This window comes from Clytia hemisphaerica, unplaced genomic scaffold, assembly GCF_902728285.1.
Source record: "Clytia hemisphaerica strain Z4C2 unplaced genomic scaffold, Clytia hemisphaerica genome assembly, whole genome shotgun sequence".
In the NCBI taxonomy this organism is placed as follows: domain Eukaryota; kingdom Metazoa; phylum Cnidaria; class Hydrozoa; order Leptothecata; family Clytiidae; genus Clytia; species Clytia hemisphaerica.
In genome coordinates, this window is record NW_027103674.1 from 2,331,947 (window position 1) to 2,359,696 (window position 27,750).

At 36.0% G+C, this 27,750-nt stretch overlaps 1 protein-coding gene across 1 annotated transcript in view; it reads left to right on the forward strand.

The window, feature by feature from the left end:
- The first annotated feature begins 839 nt into the window (after positions 1–839).
- The window catches only part of LOC136803513 (terminal uridylyltransferase 7-like), a 47,407-nt gene continuing 20,496 nt past the window's right edge, over positions 840–27,750 (forward strand). The window contains exons 1-14 of the mRNA XM_067060255.1: positions 840–963; positions 9,077–9,117; positions 11,798–11,861; positions 12,447–12,554; positions 12,916–13,108; positions 13,446–13,537; positions 14,106–14,181; positions 14,660–14,729; positions 15,352–15,388; positions 16,179–16,268; positions 17,233–17,343; positions 17,704–17,784; positions 18,963–19,024; positions 20,925–21,034. Coding sequence (XP_066916356.1) covers positions 9,095–9,117; positions 11,798–11,861; positions 12,447–12,554; positions 12,916–13,108; positions 13,446–13,537; positions 14,106–14,181; positions 14,660–14,729; positions 15,352–15,388; positions 16,179–16,268; positions 17,233–17,343; positions 17,704–17,784; positions 18,963–19,024; positions 20,925–21,034 — 1,117 coding nt within the window. The 5' untranslated portion in view covers positions 840–963; positions 9,077–9,094. The remainder of the gene's footprint in view (positions 964–9,076; positions 9,118–11,797; positions 11,862–12,446; positions 12,555–12,915; positions 13,109–13,445; positions 13,538–14,105; positions 14,182–14,659; positions 14,730–15,351; positions 15,389–16,178; positions 16,269–17,232; positions 17,344–17,703; positions 17,785–18,962; positions 19,025–20,924; positions 21,035–27,750) is intronic.

The window sequence follows — 27,750 nt, forward strand, 5'->3', positions numbered from 1 at the left end:
ACTTAGGTTGGAAAGTTAAAGTTTCACCTCTGACTTTTAACGCTAGACTTAAGACATTAACTTAAGATCTGAGGATCCAAAAGTTGGTTCAGAAAGGCTCAGAATATAGCCTGGAAGTCTATAAACCCCTCACAAATTGAAATATTCGATTGTATTTAACAGATACCCCAAAAGCGAGTTTCTCGCCCGAGCTTTAAATTTCTAACAACGAGGAAACAACTAAGATTCTCATTGTATTTCGATGCAGAATGTAGTGTGATGCGGGTAAAGTTCCCGAAAGCAAATCAAGTAGTGATTAATTTTGTGTATTTTGCTGGTTTTGACTTGTGAGTTGTGACCAAACCCCCTTGCAAAATTGTGGTATAAGCCTCTGAACAACCATTTTGTTGATACATACAGGCTCAGTTTCTGCTTAATTTAATGGCGCATTTTAAGTCTCAAGTAGTTCCACCTTTTGTCCATTGATGTTTTGTCCCTGCGAACGCATTCACATACAGTAAAATCTCGCTTATTCGAACTTCTTTTATTCGAATCTTTCTATAGTTCAAACTTATTACTAGTTCCCGTCAATGAGAAACCCTCTTAAAATACTTTCTATAATTCGAATGTCTCTCTGTAATTTGAACAAATAATATTCCCCGTTCGAGTTCGAAATAGCGAGAGTCACGAACTGTACTTCGGAGGAGACCAAACGGATTTTACAAGCAACCAATAAGGGAAAAATTTGGTTTGTGGGAATGGGAAGGCACTGGCTAGTGAGGTGCTCGCTCTCTAGTTCATATGTCGTTCGAGGTGGAAACCGGCCTTTACGTGTAAACAGGCTCTTACTGTTCCGCGCTAAAATCAAATCTGCGCTCGAGGCGTCATTTTGCATGCTGAACCCCAAAAAGTCGAAACCAGAGCATTTTCAACAGTTCAAGACTGCCTCAGAAATTGATATAAGAGACCAGAAGTAGTATTACAGTAGGTATTATATTTTTCTAATCAGAATGAATGTGACAGTATAAATATATTTTGTGCTGTTCTCTAGTTTTTAGGTTTATAAGACATAAGTTTAGAATTTTTTTAACCAGACTGTGAACAAACTTCAAACCAGACGTAATTAATCGAACCAATCGAACGGTATTTTTAATCGAACTTTGTCGAACTTAATCAAACTTAGTTGGCCGATTAATGTTCGACTAAGTTCGGTTGTCGAACTTTAATCGAATACTCACAAATTTCTCAAAATACAAAGTTCGATTAAGTTAAGTTCGATTACTGAAATTGAACTTAATCAAACTTTTTTCAAAACAAAAGGACCTCAACAGTTCGATTGGTTCGATTACATTAATCGAACTAATCAAACTTAATCAAACTTTGTCAAGTTTAATCGAACAACAATTTGAGAAAACCCGAGCAACTGAAGTGAAGGACGACCCTGCCTCCTCCTATGCCCTGGACAGTCCGGGGTTTTTTTGATGCGTGCCCGGGGTCCGTATTATTTGTTTTTGAGAGACTACCCCGGACGCCCCAGACAGCCCGCGCGGTCGCTTTTTATAGAATCGCTGACCGCGCGGGCTTTTTTCTAATTCATACGGGGTAAATTTATGGCGCAAAAATTGGAGCCCCGGACGTAGGTAGGGTGGACAGGTCAAAATTTTCCCCTCAAATTTTGAAAACCAAACTAATTTTATTTGAAAGTCCTTACCTTTGTGAGAAAAATGAGGGGTCATTTGTTAAAATTGGTTAAGTAGTTCCAAAGTTATTCCATTTTCAAACCACAAAAAAACCACCTTTTCAAGGAATCGTCTCCCAACCACGCGCAACCAAGAAATGACCTTTGGACAGCACCGAAAAACATTAAAGATGGCGGGTGAATTCTAGCCTTCCGCGTGGCGGGGCGTGAGGAGTTTTGCTGGCGCGGTCTGAAAATCGGCCCGATGACTGTTAAACTTTAGCTTATCGCTAATGAGCTGGAAATGATAGCTAAAAACAAATTTCACCACTAGAAAGCTATAATCCTCAGCTTTCAGATGGTGTATGCTGCTTAAATGAAAAAATCCGCAATCTTGTTACAAAATCGCAATTTCTTCTTGTTTTTCAAAATTCCAGACGGCCTGTAGATTTTCAAATAAAGCAGGTTGTGATAGATTGTAGCCTAATCTTACCCTGGGTTTACTAAAAAAAACCGCGATTGAAAAGATGAACCAGCTCAATAGCGACAGCCATTTGTTTCAATGTGGGTCGAGAATTTTCCGGTGCCGTGGTCAGCGCTAAATCGCGTTTTCACCTTGACGTCGAAAAACATGAATATCTTTGGAAAGAAAATAGATACCTGGATGCAGTTTTTTTTACTTGTTTCCCTGATAATTCCTGATTGATTTAAAAAAAGAATGAACAGATTTGGATGATTTAAAGGTAAGTACTAATGCATTGAAGTTCATTTTTGTAAATTCTTCCTCGTTCCGCGCAAAAAATCCCGACGAGTGCGCACCCTAACGTAGGTAGGGTGGACAGGTCAAAATTTTCCCCTCAATTTTTAGAAACCAAACTAATTTTATTTGAAAGTCCTTACCTTTGTGAGAAAAATGAGGGGTCATTTATTAGAATTGGTTAAGTATTCCCAAAGTTATTCCATTTTCAAAACACAAAAAAATCACCTTTTCAAAGAATCGCCTCCTTACACCACACCAGCAAGAAATAATTTTCGGAAGCACCAAAATCGCGCCAAAAATGGCGGATGAAATCTAGTCTTCCGTGTGACGGGGTGTGGGGAGTTTTGCCGGTGCGGTCTGAAAATCGGCCCGATGACTGTTAAACTTTAGCTTATCGCTAATGAGCTGGAAATGATAGCTAAAAACAAATTTCACCACTAGAAAGCTGAAATCATCAGCTTTCAGATGGTGTATGGTGCTTAAATGAAAAAATCCGCAATCTTGTTAAAAAATCGCAATTTCTTCTTATTTTTCGAAATTCCAGACGGCCTGTAGATTTTCAAATAAAGCACTTTGTGATAGATTGTAGCCTAATCTTACCCTGGGTTTACTAAAAAAACCGCGATTGAAAAGATGAACCAGCTCAATAGCAACAGCCATTTGTTTCAATGTGGGTCGAGAATTTTCCGGTGCCGTGGTCAGCACTAAATCGCGTTTTCACCTTGACGTCGAAAAACATGAATATCTTTGGAAAGAAAATAGATACCTGGATGCAGTTTTTTTTACTTGTTTCCCTGATAATTCCTGATTGATTTAAAAAAAAGAATGAACAGATTTGGATGATTTAAAGGTAAGTACTAATGCATTGAAGTTCATTTTTGTAAATTCTTCCTCGTTCCGCGCAAAAAATCCCGACGAGTGCGCACCCTAACGTAGGTCCGGGGAAAAAGTTATTTTTTTCAGACCCCAGACATTTGCCCCGGACTGTCCGGGGCATAGGCAGGGTCGTAGTGAAGGCCGCTCCACTTGCGCGTAATTCGATTGCACTTTTTGCCGGCCTTTGACGACACTTTGAGAAACTTGAAGCACCCCCGCTGGTGCAGGCGTGTCACCCCTCACATCCCCTCTGACCAGTGGGCACCGATCAAACTCCCAGGAACCCCGGCCAGGACCCCCAGGGGCTGTCCACAGTGGTACCCAAATGAGGTCATTTTTCCCAATTTTGACCAATTTTCGCCAATTTTCCAATTTTTGCTGGCTTTTGACGACGCCTTGCGAGGAACTTTGAAGGACCCCCACCGATACACCAATCGAACTCCCCGGAACCCCGGCCGGGACCTCCAGGGGCCGTCCACGGTGGTCATTTTTTCCAATTTTGACCACATTTCGCCAATTTTCAAGCCTTTCAAAGCCTTTTAAAAGCTTCGGATGACTGATGGAGGTTGCTAGCTTTGAGGGAAAGCAAGGCAGAGGGTATCAATTGGATACTCAAGTTATAGTCCATTACCCAGCTCTGTGACTGTGCGTGGACAACATGGATTTTCCGTAGTAAACAATTTTTACTTTTGAAAAACTTCAGGATTTCTGTAACATTCAACATACCGTGAGTGGTCCTAAATCTGACAACCCTGCCTAAATCTGACCCCCCAAATAACAGCTATGAAAAAAAATTCTATGTTTACAAACATTCCCTCTCCAAGTTGAACAATAAACTATATTGCAAGAATTCTTGAAACGAAACATCTAACAAGATGACTTAAATGTCAAGATGTCAATTTAATGTGATAAAAAAGTGTGAGTTGTAAAAATAATTATATACCTCTATTATTCAGATCCGTTGCTTGTGTTTAAAACGTTAACAATTTTGTAATAAAAAATTATGTTTTGTATAACCATAAGAAGCAATAATGTTTTGGTTCAATTGGTTCAGTGTATCAAATCTCTCAGTTTATAGTTGACACTTTGGTATCTTCATTGCGCAAGGCTCGAAATAACAATTTCAAGTGGGTCGGACCTAATGTCCGATCAGGGTTGCTTTAGCTTGAAATTTATGATTTTTGGGTCGGTCATGAAGCCATTTGGGTCGGACAATGTCCGATGTCCGACTGTTATTTCGAGACCTGTTGCGTCACAGCGAAAGGTTTGTTTTTATTTTAGTTTGTATCTTTGAAAGACCCCATCGGATTTAGGCAGGGATGTCGGATTTAGGACCACTCACGGTACTTGGGAAGAAAATAGAGCGAATTTTATGGATTTTCTGATACATATGACTATAAAATAATGAGGAAAAACCCTGGATTTTCCGAAACCTTTTTCAAATTTCTCAGGACTTCCAAGTGAAAAAAAATCCAAAAAACCCTGTCATGTCGTCCACGGGAGTAATGGTTTTTTCTGGAACTGCCCAATATTACTAATATTCAATATATCGGACGGACGAGACAAATAATACCATTAGATGCTAGAAATTTCCAACACGTTTCGGCCAGGGCCGTCTTCAAGGTATATTTCTAGCTTAAAAAATTCAGTTTTTTTTAACAAAAAAAAATTTTTGACATCAAATAAATGTTTTTCTGTGACGTGTACCGTCAACTGCTCTAACTTGGGACTATCTGACAAAAAATGGGACGGCAAATCGGCCACCATTTCACTGAACCTCCAAAGTCATTTGATTTGAGTTAATGAACGGCGTATTAAAAAATACACAATTTCTCTTTCACACCGATCTCAGTAGGCTCTTAAATCGAAATATGAAAAAAATCCGTAGTGGAACACACGCGAGTGTCTGTGCACTCTAAGAGGAACGAAGAAGTATGATTGATAAACTTGGTGGAGTTATCAAAACAAATTTGTTGTCAAAGAGATTTGACAGTAAGTGAAAATACAGGCCAGATATCAACCAGTCCCATGCAGTTAGTCACACTAGCGTCCCGCCAAAATGCGTATCAAAGATTAATGCTGCGAAAGCGCTATATTGTTTGCTTGACTCTCAAGCAAAAAAATGCGCCGGAAAACTTCTAAAGGGATTCATGAAAAAATAACCCGGCGCTTTTTAATGAAATTAACATTCTCAAAAACTATGAAAAATTGCCTAAAATATGAGCTATAGATGAAAAAATTTGAGCCACGCCAACCTTGAGAACTAATTTGAAGATCAACTTCCCAAGAAAAAGATCTACGGGGGAGACGGAACCCACCTAAATCCGCTCACTGCCAGATAGGCTATTTGCCGGAAATTTTGCCGGACCTCAAACACTGACCCATTTACATGTGCGGAATTGCTTTTACTTTAGGGTATAAACAAGGCCTTAAGAATCGAAGCGTTGTCTCGGGAATTGAATCACAAATTTTGGTTGGTTGATTTTGGCTGCTGCACGTTTTACTTTGTTTCAAACTTTCAAGTTTTAATTAATTGTCTTGCGAACTTGATTCAGGTAACTCTCATCCTTTTTGTTGCAAATACATCCTGTAGATGACTGATGTTGTTTTTTCTGAAAGCTTAATTTCCTAATGTGACTAACTGCCATGTTTCGACGGTGAAGGCTTCTTCATAAAGACAAAAGACACATATCTATTTTTCGGATCCGGTATGCGGGAATAGTGTCAGGACCTGCAGGCGACCTGTTAGGGTTGGGTATGGGTGTGGTTTACGTGTGGTTATGTATCAGATTGGCTAGGAATTGGGTTATTATCAGTTAGGGTTAGGGTTGGAGCTCGAAACAAGCACTTTTTGTGATTTTCTCTTAATACAGTCTGGTCTGCAGTTTGTACAATATAAATAGCCCTCAGAAGCGCTATCCTGGCATGAATCTGTGGCGCATTGGATAAGGCAATGGGTTTCAAAACATCGGAACTTTGCTAGTGGGTTCGAATCCCACCGGTGGCGATCTGTTGGTAAGTCATTCAGTACAGAAGTTAGAAAACACAGAAAATAACTCACAAAGAACCAGAAAGTCAGAAAAACTACGAACAAGAGACTGGAAAGTACTAAATAAGTCCAGATCTGTCTTTCGTTTTTGTGAAGAAGCCACAACTTGTTTCAACCAATCGTCCCAAGTTAGAGCATTTGACAGTATTTATGAGCAAGTGATCTGGAAAAAAATGGACATGTAAACACAGATTTATTAAGGCGCTATCAAATTGAGTTCTTGGTTTAAGGTTTTTAGTTTGTTGATCCAAAAGTTCTCTCGTGATAGAATGGTGTTTTTCAGCTGGCTTTCATTTCCTTCGATGTTTCTTAGCTGTTCACAAATGATCGTAAATTTAGCATCTCTATTGAAATTATGTCCTTCCTTATTGAAGTTTTGAATATTCAATTGTGTTCGATTGCGTTTGAGTAAGGTTAGATTGGTTCGATTGATTGTCAATTACATTTGATTTTCTTTGATTTCATTCAATTATGATTATGTTCGATGAGTTTGACTGTGATTGCATTAAATTGGATCACTCTGTTAGGGGCCACTCACATATCGATTTTTCCCACGCTTATATTATAAAATATACCAAAAATCGGTGAAAACCTTTTTTTCCTTTCTCACTTCGGGTATTGATGTTCCACTGCTAGAGAAGTTGCTTCCCCTTCTACTTGGTACATATTGCTTGTTTTCCGAGTAGTGGTTTCCGGTATATAACTTTAATACAGATTGGTTCTCAGACCCGCATAAATTATGACGCGGGAAAAAGAAGCCCCAAACTTTTTTAACATAATAAGCATCTCCTGCATTTTACTATACCGGTTTTTCTCCATGAAAACGAGACAAATTTGACATGAGGATGTTTTGTTAAATCTTGATAAACAATGAAGAGGCTGCTACCAGAAAAATAAAGTATGAAAGTTATTATAGTTTTCTGGAAATTTGAACATCTGTTAGGCCTCAAAAATGGATATCTCTAGTAGATTTTCTTAGCCATCTAACCCACCCACCCTATAGCGTCAGAATGACGCTACACCCTATAGCGTCAGAATGACGCTACACCCTATAGCGTCAGAATGACGCTACACCCTATAGCGTCAGAATGACGGTAACAAAGGCCGATCTAGACCAGTCCAAATCGGCCAAATTCAGCCAAGTCCGGTCTGAAAACAAACAAGCAAATCTTTTTCATATGACGGTATTTTTTTGTTTACAATTTCGAGTGCCTAAAAACTTTTGAATCTTTTTGTTAAGTGTTCGAATGAACTCCAGAGAACGTTCAAATGTTTTGAAAATTCTCTGACTCTTAAACAAAAGCAAAAGGAAAAGTACCACAACAGAAGCAAGAAGGTGGAAGTAATTTTGAAAACCGTCACGAGAATAATTTTTCATGAGCTAAAAATTAAGATTATAAATTATCAAGATAACTGTATTATTGGAATATCAGCAAAGGAAAAGGCAAATAACAGTTTCTTTTTGAGAGATTAAAAGCTGTCGTTAGTTAAAAGGTCGAAACAACCAATTGTTCAATTTGGTTTTGGTGTTACTTTACTAGCTGTGTATGAAATACGAAGAAAAATATTGACATGCAAGTTATAACAGGGGAGATATATGTAAATGAAACAGGGATGTCTAAATAAACTAACGAAGGGACACAGTGCAATTCTATTCAAAGGAGGATTTCTAATAATCTTTTCTAAATGGATTCATAAGAGCGAGTGAGTCAAGGTTATGAAATACAGGGGAGTATGTCATTTACGACGAAAAAACTGTTTGAAAACAATTTTGCTTATAATCAGTATTTCAGCTTCTGTAAAACGTTCTGGACCGGTTTGTATCGGCCTGGACTGGACCATATCGGCCTAGACCGGTCTTACATTGGCCGAACATCACTGTTTTTGTTTTATCAGGTTTGTAACTTAACAAAACTGGACCTGGCCGTTATTGGCCGATTCAGACCGGACTTGGCTGATCCGAACCGGACCTGGCCGAAATTTGGCCGTAGAATTACTTGGCCGATCCTGGCCGATCTTGAATGTGCTCTAAATCGCTTGCAGCGACACATTTTACAAATCTCGGAAAGAATTCCCATAGGAATTCCAATACCTAACCCGATTGGTTAATTTTGAAACGGCTTCAAGAAAGTCATAATTTTAAAAGTTTCTGAGGAAATGTGTGTTCTTTAAAGAAAAAAGATAACAGGTATAGCTTTTTCTAATCCTCGAATATCGAGGTTTCAGCTACACTGTATGTGAGTGGCCCCTTAGAGCTTTTTAGCGTGGCTGTGGGCAGCGGCTGAGCACTTAAGTACTGTACAACTGTATAAATAATAAAATCAAATAAAATCTAATACAATTGAATCAATCAAACGGGTAATATTTGATTGCGATTCAATTGCGTTCAACAATAGAATTGCAATTATTCGATTGTGTTAGATTGCATTCGATGATTCAGCGTTCCATTTGTTCAATTGACGCCGTCTGTTTGTAGGCATCAAGTTAGTATGCCTGTAAAGTAGATCCCAAGAATCTTTTGAGTGTTTATTTTTGAGAGAATTAGACTGTAGAATTTAATATTGAATTTTAATTTAATTGAACATTGACTGAAACTTACAGAGACATTGAAATTTGATTTTGTTGAAATTTAGTCAATTCAAAGTTGATACTTTTTAACTGAGGACACAATTAGCTGTCCACTTCTTCCTACCACAGGTTTTTTTTTATTTGTAATCGTTTTTTTTCCTTTCAGTGTTTCATCAATAAAAAAATGGGGAGAAAGTTCATTTATGAGTAAGTATTAATTTAAGTAACCTGGACAAAGTAAATTTAATGTTTATTAACAGCAACCCAAAAAAACATTATATATCAGTCAGCAACACAAAAATTAGGAGCTTTTTTCCTCATTGGGTGCTGCTATAATTAAATGTAGTTTCAATCAGTGATCCCAACTTTCTTTTTGGCGGACCTACTTGGAGGTCCTACCGGGTGCGCCACAAAAAAGTTTCTCTCTTTGAAACTGATTTTCTCGAAATCTAAGAATTAAGAAACAACCATTCCTATTCCATCGGAAAGAAGAAAGATAAACTTAAATTTTGATGGGTCAATTATGAAATTCGATTCATTAGATCAAAAGTTATGCTCAATCGAATAAAAAATTTACTTTCAGAAAGTGCCCGAAAACGTTAAAAATCGACCTATCAATTCTTTATTTTAAAATTGGCAATCGCAAGAGGCTTCTTCTGATTAAGACCATTTTTCAGTAACCAAACACATAAATTTTGAAACTGATGGAACGAAAGGGTTTAAAATTCTCATCAAAATCATTTCAATTTACTTTTAACGAAATCTTCCTCCAGATATTTGGTTCTAGACTGGATAAAGTCTATGTAAGGCTGGATGTACCTCAAAACCCATATTTGATGTGTTTTTATGAATTTTACCAGATTTTTTGACTTTTTTCGACGAATTTTCTGCCTTTTATTGAAATTCAATCTTCCTTTATACAACAAAAGGTCATTTAGACAGCTAATTATCATTTTTAATGACTGAAACGAAAATACTGATGCATCATGTAATTATGCTTCTGTTTAATTTGATAGGTCGATTTTGAACGTTTTTGAGCACTTTCAGAAAGTAACTTTTTTATTCAATACAGCATAACTTTCGATCTAATGAACCAAATTTAATAAATGACCCATCAAAATTTAAGTTTATATTTCTTCTTTCCAATGGAATAGGAATGGTTGTTTTTAGATTTTTAGATTTCGGGAAAATTAGTTTTAAAGAGAGAAACTTTTTTGTGGCGCACCCGGTATAAATTAACTCATGTCTGTTCCTTCGTTCTTCTGTTGCCAGCTTTTCTCGGGATTGGCTCATTAGTTTTTTCGGATGGTCAATGATACAATACCCAAAATGTGACAGAGCCTGATTTTCGAAAAGAAATTCTTTCCAGCCGAAAATGCTGGAAAAACCGGTATTTTGGCATTTTCTCAAGATTTCATCGTTACTTTTTTCTGATTTTTTGCACGAAGATGCATATTTGAAGAAAAGGCCAAAATTTGGCTGATTTGGATTTTTGAGAAAAATTTAATCCAGTGGAAAATGCCAGAAATATGTTGGAAATTGCCGTTTTGCATTTTCAATTGAACTTTTTCCAATATATTTCTTTGTTTTTCACACAAATACGTTATTGATAACATTGCCAACCATCAAGCATGATTCAATTGTCAATAAAAGTGATCGTTCTTTTTTCACAATCTTTTCCATTATCGCTTTAAACTACCGTCAATTTCCATAACTCGAACCTACTCAACTCAATTATCTCCATAAACTGAAACATTTTTTCTGGTCTATTGAGGAGATCCTTCTTAGGCTATTTTGCGGTTAGTGTAAAACGCAGGTCACAGGTCACAGGTCACAGGTCAGTGATGACAGGTTGACTCTAATCAATGTCATTACAGAGGAAAATGTTTGGAAAACACAATTTATCAAAAACATAATTATCAAGCAATTTCATCCATATAAAACCATTTCAAACATCAAAATTTAACCATGTGCTTTTATCAATCTTTCGCAGTTTGCGCTGTGTATAACGCAGACCAGAAAATATTTGAAACCATATTATACGTTTATACGTATAACAGGTATATTACATATTGTAATGTTATATGATGGTTACATACATATAATAAAACACATCGCTCTAAAACTACCTTCTCAGAGAACTCATGAGCTTCTGATTGGTGTAATTTTATATCCAGCCATATTGTTATCATCACATTCGGTATGCTAAATATTTTTGGTGTTTTTCTCTTGTAAGATATGATATTTTGTGATTCTGTTAATATTTTTGTCAAAAATTGTCATTAAGACATTAAAATAATAACTGAATAATTAATTAGTTCCATCCTTCTAAAACCACTTTCTTAGGGACCTTGCAAGCTTCTGTTTGGGTGCCATTTTTTATCCATTCACACCATCCACATCACATTTTGTATAATAAATATTTTTTGTGCTTTTGTCTTGTTAGGCATCATATTTTATGATTTTGTCATTATTTTTGTAAGTAAGTATCACTAGGTTGTTATTCTATTCAATTGTCATTTTATAATATCTAAATAACATGTATTACTTTTTTGTAATTTAATGCGTTATGTATTGATGTTATGTTATGTATATGTTATGATCTTATTATCTTTTTTCCGGTCTGCACTTTATTGACCTGTGACCTGTAACCTGTGACCTGCGTCCTGTGACCTGTGACCTGCGTTTTACACTAACCAGCTATTTTGTCTCTCTATAACTCGAATTTCCGAAACTCAAACAATTACAGATTATCCCCTGCACTCGACTATATTACACTTCCCTACTTGCTATAACTTTAAATCATCAGGTGGTCCAATCAACGCTCCGGCTTGTTGATGCTAGACCAACTTGTGATACTACTTGGAATGATTATTTATCATTTTAGGCCAAACACAAAAGGTTATGAGGAAATCAAAAAGAATCATTTCATTATTTGCTTTGATCCACAGGTAATTAAAATCTTGCCCTTCATTGTCACTAGTTTATTTGATTGGTTTATTTGATTGGTCAGCCAGGCCTTTCATTAGGTGAGTCATTGACTTGATGGGCCTTTATATGTTTTAAGACTCAATAACTTCAAACTTTGTATTCAAACGCATGTACTCAAGTTGGGTACAAAACAGGACCTAGGTCTAGGTTTACATTATATGGGAATATTAAACTCCGTGGTCTTTTCAATTGATAAACAAGAAAGCTTAAGCAGAGTCGCCATAAAACTTAATTTACAGGAGTGAATTTTTCCGATACATAGAGCAACTCAAGTCGGTCAAGCAAAAAAGAATTAATTACTTTGATTGTTTTGAGATAAGTATCTGTTTGAAAAAGAAAGATTTGACCATATCACTTGGAGGTATTAAAATTACATGTGTTTTTTTCTTATGCATGCACACATTTTTAGCCTGGATATGTCAATTGATAATTGCACACATAGGCCCTAACACAGTCTAATCTTTTCAACCAGTTGTGTTTTAATGGCCCATTCCGCTGCAAACTGGGTCAATAATATTTAAAAGGTGTATTTTTATAATTATCAGGTTGAACCATACCGCCAACATTTTCTTTGTTGTGTCTGTAACAAAATTATTACACGGTTTATCGAATGTTTGAGCCATTGTAATTCTTCAAAGCACAAGAAAGAAGTAGTAAGTCATTTGTTTCTTCTGTTCTCCTGCTTCTGAATATGGAAGCTACTTGATGTAGGCGATGTGTTTTTCATCTCTTTAATTGTACTTGAAATTGACACTACAGAGGGTAATTGACGAGCCCGATTTTCTGAAAAATCAGATTATTGCGTGAAACTCGAGGAAAATTTGCATGAATGTGTGAATTTAAAAAAAAAATTGCGTGATTGCGTGAATTGAGGGTCCGCTGGGGGGGGGCCTCTTACATCGATCTTCAGGTAGGTCCATTCAGCATGTAGCTTGTTAATTTCATTGTTGCAAACTGCGTGTACCAAATTGACATAAATGTGTAAAAATTGGAACCTTCTCCTTTCTGTTTTAGGCTGGCAAATGGCGAAAGTTACAATCATTTGCATGCCAAAAATGTCACACTCAAGCACAGCTTTCAAACTTCACAGCTTTTTGTCAGTGGACTGTTTTGAAAAACAATCAAGCCTTAACGAAAGAAGATCATAACATAAGACTTGAAATTCTCAAGAGGGTTGGAAAGACACTTCACAATGCTGGGCTGAAAGGTAAGTCATTTCAGCTCTGTTTATTTGAATAAATTTTGAAATTAATACAAATATGCAAACAAATCTCTGGGAAAATTCATCCAAATGGTTCCTTTTAGAATGATACAGATGATTCAGGCTTTAAACCTAAAAAAAAATTTCATTTAAATGTGAATGAATCTGATTTTCAGTGTCATCAATCGTTAAGAGATGGATGTGTTTTGTTTGATTTAGGTTTTTGTTTACACATTTCTAATGCATGCCTTCATATGCTTCACTCTATAACTTTGAAGAAGTTACTCAAATTTTCTTGAAAATTAGCTTGACAATGCTGCTTCTTCCTTCCTTTCCATCAAAGGTGCATCAGTTTCTCTTTACGGATCATCAGACACTCTTCTTGGTTTCAAATATTCTGATGTCAACCTCCACATCACACTGAAGAATTTTAACGTAAGCCCAATGAGAATTTCTACTCGTCAATTATTAACCAGAGTTTTGGTTTGGTTTGGTTTAAACAGGTCTGAGCTGGGTTTGATTTTCCTTCATTTTGGTATTTCTACATATAATTTAGAGAGTTTTATTACCAGGAGGGTTCATGCAGTTGTTCTGTGACACTATGATTCTAGATTAAGTTATGCTCCTCAAAATTTTTGTTTGATTTTTGTATTTTAAAGAACAGTGTCGGAATAAGTTTTTGGTTTAAGTGATTCTCAAAGCATTCACAATAAAGTTTTCTTGAAAGAAAGATTTTAATTAAGAAATAAAAAATTTACAAATATTTTTCGGAAATAATCAACTGTTCTTCAAAAAAAATTCAATTTCTTTGTATTGAATTAGAAAAATGTTTAATAAAAGTGTAAAAATGTGCACTTACTGAACTTTGGAGTAACTGTTTTAATTGGAAGTGTCATAGCGTTCACGTACTAACTGCATAACCCCCTGTTATTACAAACATTCATTGCTTCGTTTTGTTACAAATGATTTATATGAACTTACTTAGAAAAATTTACTTTTACAGAAATTAGACCCTGAACTTGGAGTCACAGATGTGAGTTCTCTATTTTGGCATTCACACGAGGCCCTTAGTAAATCAGGTTAGTAGTTTTATCTTCTGAAAAAAAACCTCTTCCAGAAAGAGGAACAGGACTTGCTATCGCAGACAGGGTCGACCCAAAAGCTTCTCCTTTGATAGCTATCCACCGGATGTCAGAGGGCACCACTCTTTTGACCCGGATTGCTTCACTCTCCCTTGTCCATTCTCTTTAATTGCTGATCTTTAAGCAGAGAGGCAGCGGCAATCATTTTGTAGTATTTGGAAAGACTCAACCAGGAATTTAACCCATGGGTAAGGTAGCAGAATGCTCTACCTATGCACCAAGGTTCACTGGAAAGTAATTACCAATGTGACAAACTCTCTCCCACTGCTGCTTTTTCAAAACGTTATAAACTGGAAAATTTCAATGTATTGCCAAGAGATTTGATAATATTAATAGGGATTCTTTCAATAAAATAGACCTAGTCATAATATTTTAAAAGCTTTCTGACATCCTATTTAAACTTCATATTCATTAGATCAATTCTCAGATTTTGAACAACACTTTGCAAGAAAATACGCAGAATTCATTTTCAAAGATAAAGAAAGGTAGATGTTATTTTGGTATTATAGATACTTCGAGTTTTTAGTCAATTAATATACAGACATTCCACATGTCGTGAATGGTGAATCTTTACATTTCTAGCTTTGGTTACATACCGTAAATCCTCGAATAAGCGCCCCGCTTGAATAAGTGCCCCGCTTGAATAAGCGCCCCCTTTTAGTTAAAATAATATTATAAGCGCCCCGCTCCAATAAGCGCCCCCTTTGAATAAGATATTGAGTAGGTACTTGTCTTAAAAAGAAAGAAAGCGATTAAGAATAGAATGATAAAAATTGTCTATTGGATTTTTCCAGTTTTTCTTTTCTTCATCCTTTTTTGAAAAATCAACCCTTTGAAACAGTTTAAGCAGATTCCGAATTTGTTAATACACAATATTCTGGAATATAAAAAAATAAGCGCCCCGCTCGAATAAGCGCCCCGCTTGAATAAGCGCCCCGCTTGAATAAGCGCCCCCCTTAGAGCCTGAAAAATTAAATAAGCGCCCTGGCACACTTATTCGAGGATTTACGGTAGTCCAGCCTTTCAGAAGAAACTTCAAACGCTACATCTTCAGACTTTTTTATTCTTTATTTGTTTAATGGATTAAATCCTATTTTATTTCTTCAGTGGCTGCACATGCACTGTCAAGCTGCAAGTTGATCCAGTAAGTCTTGAAACTTTTACATTGTCTGGCCAGTCTGGTTTAAATCTTCTTTAATAAGACTTTTCAGTTTCATCTATACAAACAATTCAAAAGACATAAAATTTTTACCGTCAGCAAACCAGCTTGTTTTTGTCAGCAATTAACCAGTAGTTACAGCCAGTAGTTACAGTTGTCGATAATTTTCTATCTGAAATAGGGGTGGGTTAAGTGTGGACAAAAACAGTGAACTTTTTTTCCTTGTTATGCCGGTAAATTGCTTGCTATTTTACTTTATTGCTGACAAATCGCTTGCTATTTTACTTTATTGCTGACAAATCGCTTGCTATTTCTTCTTTTTTACTGGCAGATTGACAGATTTTTTCTTTGATGCAGGCAGATTGCCAGTAAAAGTGATCCCTTAGGTCAAAATCTTTTTCTAAATATAGAATTTACACAATTTTTGCTGGCCGAACTGTCTACCGGCTTTTATTGCTGGTTGCAGTTGATAAATTGCCAGACCCAACAGAAATGCTACCATCAAAATACCGGTAGATTTGCGGCTATCAGCCGGAAGAATTTTCATTTTCACGCTTTTTCATCAATCTGTTTTACTTGACTTTCATTTTTTACACTACAAATGTTTCGCATATAAACTCTCAGAAATAAAACCCAGATACAAGAAAAATGAGGGAATTCCTAACGACATGTTGCAGTCAGTGTAATAACGATAATACCCCATCATCGAGCTCCATGGCCTTACATGGTATAATTTAATGGATTCGTTCAACTTTTAAACCTGCCTTCCATTCAGCTTCTCAAATCACACGATCTCATCAAGAAGTATGTGACAATGGACGAAAGAGTGAACGAACTATTTATGCTGATAAAAACCTGGTGCAAGGTACGTTAACTACATCTTTTAATTTTGACAGTACATTTCATATAAGAGCAGTGGCTGTGTTTTGTTATATTATGCTGATATAAGCGAGAAAATGTTTATCTTTTCCTCTTCCTGACCAATCTTGCTCCACATACGTGTCAATCGAATGTGAAAACGCTTGTGAATTGAAATTGATGAGTAAGCAAACGATATCACTCTTATTTAAAAACAAAACCTTTAATACACAATATATTCGCAAGATATTGCCACCTGGACTTACAATATTCCAACAATATGTAGGTTTACTTCATACTTTACAGTCTGCAAACCATATAATGTCGCATATTGTTTGTCAATATATTGTGTAGTCTAAAAGTAGCCCTTCCTTTACTTTATAACTCTCCCCTGAAAATATGGAATTCTTTTTCTAAATAACATAATGGGTTACATACAGTGCATTTTCGAGCTGCAGACAGAAATCTCCCTAGTTGAAATGTAAATGTATGATTATCTATTTTTCAAGTAACATGGATTCTAGTTCTAGCTGCACATAAAAATGACGTGTGTTTAGGGCACTGATTGAATGCTGACATAAAGAAATAAGTATTTATCAATCAAAAACCTTAGTGTAACCTACTTCCTCATTCCAATGAAATTTGCTGAAAATTCGCCACCAATTTCTATGAAACTTTCGAAAAATTACAAAAATATTGATCTAGTAAAGTAAGTCTGCGATCAGTGGCAGTCAGTGGCGACCTGAAGGCTCTTCTTACGATAGCTATCTACCCGAAGGTAGGGGAGGACTTGGGAGGACGCCACTCTTTCTCCCTGGATTGCTCCACCTACCCTCCATCCTTCTCCCTTCTCAGATTTGCCGTGCATCAAGCAGAGTCATCAAGTACCATATTTGGGTAATCTTGTCCCAATACATTGTTTTCAATCAATAGCCAATATCTCGTTTAAAACTAAACAATTTTGATTTTAGACAATCGGTGTATGCAACAGAGAAGCTGGAGGCATCCCATCATTCAATTTGTTATTGCTGACACTGCATTATTTGCAACAAACAAACCCGCCAGTTATCCCTGTTATAAAGGTAATTACTGTTAGTTTTCGAAATTCTTTTGTTGTATTATTTTTGAAAGACAAGAAATGAGCCGAAATGAGAAAGATGAATCATTTAGGAAGAGTTAGTGTCGATTTTCTATTTAGGGGCCGATGGGGCGTGCAAAACAACTAATTTTAGATCCATTGATTCTTCTTAATTTGTAGCCACATTGCATACAATATACACCCTTTCTCGAGAGGAAATGATAAAATTGTCCCCTTTTACCAAAATATGATGACTGTGTTGTCACCAAGCCACATGTGATTTTGCCAGAGATAACGTATTACTGTAATTCAATAACTACATTTTCCATATCATTTATCATATAATGTTTTCCGTATCATTTAGACTGGTAATGTTGTTGATTTAAATGAAAGAGTCATTATTGACGCCGCTCAAGAAAAGAACTTCTGTATAGATCCACACAAGGTATTTTTCTTTGAGTTCAAGGGGGGGGGTTCAGGCAGTTGATATCAGACATCATGATTGTCTGTACAGACCCAGTATCTACGGCTAATTTCAAAATTCATTGCCGTGGAGGGTCTGCTGTCATTGTCTTTTCTCATTTGAGATTTTTCAAACCGACCGCTGCGATGGAATGTTGGCGAGAGAGGGGAGACGATAAGAGTTGTGTTGCTATTTATAAATCATACTTCATCGCGGATATTTTTTTATCAAACATACAATGCGTACAGAGTGTACTACGAAGCGATAAACGTGAGATACACTCTGGTACATAGTAACATTATGATGGCTATTTGTAAAATCCAATAATCAAGCATGTCTGACCACGATACTAACCGTCAAGATGTCTGATACCGACTGCTCGACCCCCTCTGTGGAGTTCATTCTCTGTACGTCTTTTTTGTAGGCCAAGATTTGAACACATATTTAATCGATGATACTTTGTGTTTTTTTGTGTACGAAATCCCTCTTAACAGCCACTGGATAGAAAAAACTCTTCTTTTTTATGCTTTTTTCGACAGCATAATCAAAATTATTCAACAATTTTTTTTATCTACATTTTTGTTTGATTTTAATGAAGTGCTCTTCACCTTGTATAATGGCTTGTTGTCATAACATTTTGTAAATCCAACGGAACTCCACTCCCATTATGTTTTTCTGTCTCTATGTCTGGCTGTCTAATAATAATGTAGTATATTGGCTTTGCACAAAAGTTTTTGCTAGCTATAATTCATGATGTTCATGACGTAATGTTTTCTACGGAAATACCCCGGTTTTTGCCAGTAGTGGCAAATTTAAACTAGACAAGTTGTATAAAATTTGCCACTACTGGCAGAAACCGGGGTCTTTCCGTAGAAAACATTGCGTCACGAATAAAATACTAGTTTATCAAAGGAGAATCTGTGACGCATCGGAAAAAAAAATTTGAGAAAAATTTGAATAATTTGTGACAATATCATGTTGTGTATATGGGGTTTTCATTTTCTGTACGTAATTTCAGCCATTATGAAAGTAAACGTTCGATTTTGGTAAGGGATTCTCTCTACTGATTCGAACATTTGTTTCTATAATGGTGGAAATTATTTAACTTAACCAAACATTTTAGACTTAATCTCCATGCCATTTCTTTATTTCTACCAAAGGTTCCTTCATGGAAAAGTGAAAACACAGAAGACGTTGGCAAACTGTGGTTAGGTTGGATGAGGTAAAAAATGGTGCATGAAATTATAAATACTAGAATTCAAAAAGTTATAATAAATAAACACAAAATTTCAAATAATACACAAAAATGATAATGATAAAAAGTATTTTAGTAGAGGTGGAGGACACTCAATCGTCCTATAAGGATTTTTACACTTTTGTATAATTCGTTTTTGTAACTGTAAAATGAAATAGATTAAAGGGATAATCAGATGGTTTGAGATATTTGGCATGTGTAATCTTTCTATGGTCCTGAGCAAAACCTCAGAATATTTTTACCTAAATATTTAAATTACAAGTTTTCGACTTTTAGTAAGAAAATAATAGAATTTCAACGTACAACCCATTTTCAAAAATTTCAAATTGTGATGTCAAATAGTTACCCAAACATACTTGGAGGTTTTACTAAAAACCACAGAGGGTTTCTTCAGGCAAAATATCTCAAACCATCTGATTATCCCTTTAAAGAAAGATTAGAATAATTTGAACTTTTGGGAACGTTCTCTTTCGTCCTGGAAGGCACCGTATCATTCTTTTTACTGAAGCGTTCTATTTTATTTGCATAGCCTAGTTAACTAAGCCCGTATTCACAAAGCTAGGACACACGGCTAGTGGCAATATAGCATTTTTGGCGCTTTAAAGATTTTTTATATTTACGGATTTTAAGTTTGCCTTGGAATACTTGGAATATTTACCTTATAGGGAAAAAAATGTCGAGGGAAAGTAACGTAAATTTTGAGGGGGTGACGAATTTTTTTCCCGACATTTTATCACCCGACCAAAACTTGTACCCGATTTTTTTATCCCCGACCAAAACATTTACTCAAAATTTTTTTACACCTTTATTTATTCGAATTAGTGCTTTAAACGTCGAATTACAAAATCCATTTTCGAGCTAGTGAAGTAAACCATTTCTTTTGGACAATTTAGTCGGTCTAAAGTAACGAATTTGAAATTTTGGTCTGGGAAAAGTGACGAAAATGCCTCTAAATGACGAAATTTTTCCCCGACGAAAAAAAAAACCGACTTTTAAAACTCCGACATTTTTTTCCTCGATAAGGTATTCAGTTACAACTTACCATCAGATTTATCCTACACACTGGGCCCAGATGGCAAAAGTTTGGAAATAGGGAGAGGGAGAGCAACAAAAAACTATTTCTTACAATTTTTGTATTATAAAGGCTTTCATAGAGCTCTAGGGTCACATTACATGAGATAGAAAATAGTAGACTTCAACTTTTGACTTTCTTTTGAGATTTATCATGAAAATTGAGATTTTTGGCTTGGAAAATGCAGGCAAAATTTGAACTTTTAAACCGCTAAGTGTCACATCAAAACTCCAGCATTTTTAGAAAGGTTAGTGTCTGTAGTTTTCAAAACATATATGGTTTGATATGTGACACTTAGCGGTTTTCGAGATATTTGGACATTTGTGGTTACCTTAAGCATTTTCGTGATGAGAATTTCGATTGAAAATTTGAGTTTTTTCTCGCTCTTGGACATTTATACATACTTTTAAGCAATTTCTCTTTAGAATATAATGTCTCTAAGGTAATCACACAAAATGAACTGATTTAGAAGCTGAATTTAGTTCAAAATCTTCAAAAATATGCATTTTTCACTTTTTTTGATTTTTCATCAAAATCTGGTTTTCAGTCAACTTTGGAGCCACATATTTTGAGTTACAAATCAGATACAGACCTGAAACTTTGGCATCTGATCAGAAATTTATTCAAGATTCCATAAATTATATTAATAAAGCAAAATTTTAACTTTCGTTTTTTCCCTATTTCCACCTCTGGGCCCACTGTGTCCTAGTGACTGAATCAAACTAGCTTAGATTTCTAGGCTACATATAAAGTGTCTTTAATTGTATTTCAAAAGCTTTAATGTTCTTTTTCTAGATTTTACATCTCAGAATTCAGTCGCAAAGCACTTGTGGTCAACATTCGTCAACACACACCCTTGTCACGTTCCCATAAAGAATTTGCCAGTAGAAGATTCGCTATCGAAGGTATGGTTGGTAAAAAGTTCAGAATCATTGCAATCACATAATAATTTTCGATAGATTTAAACTTTAGCCACTCTTTCTTCTTTGTAGGTCTGACATGAGAACATTTTATTTTTTCATACTATTAATTTTCTAACGATAAAATAGGTAAAATACGTGTTTGGGCGAAAGTGCAGTATTCGGGTCAGTGTAAAATCTGAGGGAATCCCTAAAACAATGGGGTGTAAAAAAAGTAAAGTAGTTATTATACAGTGAAAGAAAATTCTTCTCGTAATGTATAAACTCTTCTCTAAAAATTTGGCTAGAGAAAAAAATAAATATTGCCTAAAGACGAAGTGGTAGGAAATGATACAGGAAGGGTCCAAAGAGTATTTTCTGAACCCTGTCTTGAACTATTTAAAAATGCCATAGTTGTCAATGAGACATCAAATTCGCTCGCCTCAAATCAAAACAAATCGGATTTAAAGATAATTAATTGAAGACATCTTCATTAAAATATGCCGAGGATATATTGATTGCTGTTTGTTTGACGAAGGTTTCTTACGCTTGTGAATAATCAAACAATCCAAATTTGGGCCACCAAGTCGTTTGATAATGGCTAATATTTTGATTCCTTCTTTAAAACGCCCTGTTTTCATCCAACACAAAGCTCGATTGTATTTTATCCGCAGTAGAAATGGGCATGTTTTGCTTCCAAACTTCCTTTTGTGCGCTTTTTCTATTTCCTCAAGAAGGTACAGTGCTTCCTCGAAACGTTCGAGACCTATCATGCAGTTTGTCATTTCTAGTTTATTGGACAGGTGCGAACGATATTTACTAGGTTTTTCCAAGTGTATAAGATCGATTCCCTCATAGATTTTTAACGCCTCCTGAAATCTTTTTTTTTTAAACATGCAACTTGCTTCACCGCTTAGCGCTATAAGATAATCAGGGTGTTTTTCACCCAGTTTTTCTTTACGGATTATTTTAATCTTTTTAAAGATTCCCAATGCTTCGTCCGGCTTACCTAAATCAATTAAACAATTTGCCATAATCTGTCTTGTGGCTAGGTACGACGAATCAAGCCCATTCTGCTTTTCAATTTCTGCCACCTCCTTAAGAATTTCGATGGCCTCTTTGAATCGGTTCAAGTCCATCATACATTCTGCAATGTGACACCTGAAAGAATTTCTACATAATTGAAATAGGAAATAGGGTTGGAGAAAGTTGGAAAATTAGTCGATGAAAGATTTCGTGGAGGGAAAATAATTTCTTCGAAAATTCGGACCCAGGTTTAGTTTTTTGACAAGTTTTAGATGACTTTAAAACACTACATAGTGTCCTCCCCCCTTTTAAAAAGGGAGGATCTTTTTTGGCAAAAATGCCAAAAGGGGGGGGGGCAGAAACCTTTTTGAAAATCAAGCGGGGGGCAAATTAAATGCAAATGGGAAAATCTCTAAGTGGGGGAAAAATTTTTCATGCTTCAAAGCATTAAAAATATAGCCTATTTTATGCATTTTTAGCAAAACAGTGTAAAAGCATCTCAATTTTAATCCAAAAATGTCAATTTTTAGGCAAAAACGCATGAAATTGGGTACTTTGAGGCTTCGAAAATTTTTTCGAAAAGGGGGGGGGGGGCAAAGATGTTTTTAAAATCTAGGGGGGGCAACCAGATTCATCTTTTGTAGCGTATCCTGATAAAAAAATCCAAACTCTACGCTTATTCATGCGACCTATGCCGCCCTAATTTTTTGACCCCGCCCAAATAAAATACTAAGTCGAAACTTGCATTTTTCTCTCCATAAACATATAAACGAATGGACATCCATCTCCTTTGTTTTTTGTTGAAAGCGCTGCTAGCTTCGTTGCCGCCTCGTTAAAAACATAAAGTGAAACAATAAATTTTGATGATATACCTCTTGGGAATAACTTGCTAACAACGTCAAAATTTCGACAAAAGTCTCTGTTGTTCTACTCTATTCAAGTCTTTTATCTATATCATAACAAAGATAACAGAGGCAAAATCATCGCCAGTTTGTCAAAACTCCGACTAATTAATTTCTAAATTTTGACTTAAAAGTGTCGAATAATTTTAGAGAGTGTTGCATTCGAATTTTGACATTCTTATGACACAGGCTTTCAACTTTGGCAAGCTATTTTTTTCAAGCCATTAAAAAAAGTGACAAAAGTGATTCAAAAGTATACACGCAGTTGAAATTCTGTATTTCAGAGGTGAAAGTGCTGATAAAATATATTGCAAACTTGTGAAAAAAATTGAGAATAATTTTTTTTTGTGAATTTGGACTAATGTTCAAGCTCTATTAATCCTTTTACCTAAATAATTTAAAGAAATAAAATTATGACGAAATATTGTCGTATTTTTCATATCAATTTTGAAATACTAATAAGTCCAGTCGTTTATATGTTGATGTTCTCTCAGATGGGGTGTGTACACACATTTGAAATAAAAAATTATTTGAAAATTTCAAGTTTCGGAGTGACGGCGCTTAATGGGTTATAAGAAGAATAATCAAACAGGAAATACCTTGTTATGAGATAGGACGGATCTTTTGTACCCAATTCTTCTTTCTGAGCTGGTTCAATTTCTAGGAGAATCTCCAGTGCTTCTTGATGTTCTCCTTTTTCCTTATGACAAAATGCTTCATTGCATTTACTGATGAAAAAAGATTCATGTCTGCCACCAAATGTCATTAAGTTGTCTTGTTGTACGTCTTTTAAAATATTCAATGCTAAATCTGTGTGCCCCAAAATCGAAAGACCATGGCCAACAACTTCACTAGTTAGTAGAAAAAGTTGCTTTTCATCCCATTTCGTTAATTCGCTCCTTTTTGTAGCTAATTTCAATAGCTCATGATCACAATTTGGTAATTTTTCCATAATAATACATGAAAGATTTACGAATTGTTCGACATCACCGTGATGTGTAAAAAGTTTTAACAACAATTCTTGAGTACACACAAACAACATAATGAAATAATTTCTATCATCGTGTCCAAGGATATGATGAAAATGGTAATACCAATACTTCCCATCCATCATTCGTTCATTTTCTTTACAATCGTTCATATCTCGTATCATAACCTCTGCTATTTCCTTATAAACCTCATCTTTCTTTCCCTTTTGGTGGATTGTAAGAAACATTTGTGTCAGAGAATGGCAAGTCACGCGTTGTTCTGAGTACGGGACACCATTATGGTTTTCAGCTATATTAATTACTGAATACTTTGCCAGCAATGATAAAACCTTGTTAAGATTATACACATCGTTGTCCATGAACTTTAATAAGAATCCCTTTTGAATGTCTTTACCATCCAAGTATGCGATTTTCAGCAACAGGTCTAAAGCGCTCTGATCACCCTCTTGTTCCATCCGTTGATAGGTCAGTAAGAGAGTTGCGTATATAGAGTTGTTCCCAATCTCAAAAGTCCCCTCTGACATCAGCTCTTGTTTCCTCTCCTTAAACAAAGAAACATAACTCTCCACTGTTAAACCGTTCTTGGTGATATAGGATACAGCTTGTTGTAACGCTAATGGGTGACAGCTAAGAAGATCAATCAGCTCTTTGATTTTATCAGGTTGACTTGTATCATTTTGGTGTAGTTGCAATGCAGACTCGACAAAAGCTTCAGCTTGGATGCTTGAAAACACATCTAGTTTGATGACCTCAAATCTGGCGTCCCATTCAGTACATTGCGAAGTGACAAGAATGTGCGGTGCTTCTATCACCGCATCTGGAATCAGATCGATCATATTTTTCTGGTCATCTACATTGTCAAGAACAAATAAGACTTTTCGCTCAACATTTTGTTCTTTCCGCATAGTAAAATGATCATACACGACATTGGCAATCTCTTTGATGGACTTCAAAGAACCATCGTCGTTTTGTATGTCCTTGCTTAGACCAGATCTTCTGGCAATATCACAGAATGATTTTTGAACGGTGATCAGATTATTGCAATTGATCCAACAAACTGTATCTTCAAAATAGTTATTTCCATACGCCTTCCAATATTGTCTGGCGCTCTCTGATTTCCCACAACCACCTATTCCACTGATAACAGTGGCGAATTAGCCAGGATTCTGCTGGTTCATCATTGCTGTATGGATGTTGTTGATGACCTAAAATGAAAGTAATTTTTCAGGTAAGTTAAGATTAAAGGTTTCATTTTTACATATGTTCCCGTTTCATATCTGACACATATCTCATATCAGAACGGTATCTCCCTATTATTATATTGTGCTGAATAGACAAAAACTTGTTTTCCTCTTTCTGACCAATCTTGTTCCACATCCGTGTGAATTCAATGTGAAAAAGCTTGTAAATTAAAAGTAATGAGTAAGCAAACGATATCACCCTAATTTAAAAACAAAGCATTTTGAGCTCAGGCTGGGCTTTATTGTTCTATAACAAAATTTCTATTGCTCTATAAAACAATAGATCCACAAGTCCAAATCTCAACTTGGCTATGCTTTGTTATTTTTTATGAATAAAAAAACATACACCAAACAACCAAAAAAAACGATTTCAATCAGTTTACCTCTTGCCGCACGAAATGGTTTGCGACAGGCGGTAGACATCCATAATTGAACGAAGTTTTCGTGATCATTTTCTTTACTTCATCATCAAGAATTCGAGTGGATCTAATTTCGTCGAATTTTTGTTGTGTCATTCCGAGAGCCAGCAAGTCAGATTCCACTGCATTCATGATAGCGTTGAATTTTAGTTCAGTGACCTCTATGAAATCATGTTATTTTTAAATGATACATCTATTATCCCTTAGCGGCGAGGTCAGCTTTTAAGGCCGGTCTCCACTTTCGCGCGAAATGGGCGACAGTTTTTTTGTTAACCTTTTTTTAACATGAACAAAAAAAAGTTGAAGCAAGTTCTACTTTTTTCATCCGTTACATCAATTTCGACCAATGGAATTGCTTCATTTTTCAACCGACCAATGACCTTACAAAAACGTCAAAAAGATATCGCTCATGTCGCGCGAAAGTGGAGGCCGGCCTTTATAAAAACGTCAAAGAGTTTTCGCTCATGTCTCGCGAAAGTGGAGACCGACCTTTAGGGAGGCTTTTAACGAAAATGCAAGGAAAATTCTTTTTGGCGACGGTATCGAAAATACGAGAAGAAATGTTCCTTGTCAATCCACTACTAGTTCCCCAAAAAGTCAAAAACAAAACGTCAGATTTAATTTGTTCCTGGATTACCAAGGTATTCTCTGGCGTTAATCAGTAACGCAAATAAAGCCTGGGATACACGGGGACGAGGTTGGTCCACCCCAACTGTCTAAATTCCCCATTCTTTGCCTGAAAAAGTTTACGTTAAAATTCTTTGGATTTTCTCTAAAACTTGAAAGTAGAAAGTAGATAAGAGAAACGAGGAGAGAGGTTCACCCCCAACCTCGTTCCCTGCGAGGGAGCACTTGCATTAGCTAGCACCAGGGTATTCTCTGGCGTTAAACAGTAACGTAAAAAAACATCCTCCAGCTTGCCCGATGATGGGAGAAGAATATTTAGAATCGTAGCCAAACGTAAGACTCGTTATCCAAAGCAACGATAAACTTCCAATATGTCGAAGTATGTATTTGTTCCTACCTGGAGGCATATGTTGAATTTCATTCCTCGCTTTCTGTAACCCTTTATAGTCGCATTGGAAGAAGGTCTTCAGCACCACCAGCAGTAATGTTGTATCGAATTTTTCCAAGAATACTTGCTGACCGTTTGATGGAAGCAACAATTTATATTGTTCATCTTTGATCACCTATTTAAGAAGAATAGTCAGAATAGCACTTTTTCCACCTTCAGATTTACTGTTTGCTTTACCTTAAATGTACAGTAGTTAAGTAATAATCAAGATCCTTATCTTAAGGTTTGTTACAGATTTTTCATGGTGTGCTGGAGGTGTTGACCCCCTCCCATGTGAGGTCTACTTCTACCCTCCAACCACCCCACCCCCACTTCACATAAAATTTCCTGAAATCCCTTATTTGCCCAAGTCCCCAGTCAAAACGAAAATATTCAATTTCCCCCCTTAGAGAAAAGTTGATTCTCCCATCTCATCTTACAGGGGGTGTTTCTTATTCTTTCTTTCTTTTTTATACAATTTACCTTTGTTTTTGACTTTGGCGGGGGCTAAAGGTCGTTTTTGTAGGGTTACTTTAGTCGTAGAACTTGTCGAACCAATCGAACAATCGAACTAATCGAACCTAATCGAACACTCGTAATTTTTTAAAAGATCTTAGAGTTCAATTTTTTTTTTTAATCGAAATTTAATCGTTCGATGGAGTTCGATTAGTTCGATTGTTCGATTGGTTCGATAAGTTCGATTGATCAGGTCTGGTTTACCAATACCTTTTTCTTTTTCTTTAACTCTTCAATATCTTTCTTCTTTGAAAGAAAGAATTGATAGATTTGACCAGGGTCTCTCGTGTTCAGTTTCACATACAATTCATCACGGAGCTGGTCGTCCATTTTACCGCGTAATATTTGTAACCGGTAATAGTAAATTTGGTTTGAGCTTGTCGATAATGTCTGTCTTGAGCACGCCATAGTCTACTTACTGAATTGCCTAGAAAAAGTAGATTTGAATCAGGATTGAATGTCCAAGTACCACCAAAGAAACGAAAATGAATTAGTCCAGAGGCGGTCTTGGTTGACCCTGACAAGTAGTTTATACCGTCAATTTTCGCTAATTCAAACTCGAGTGGAAAGTTTAA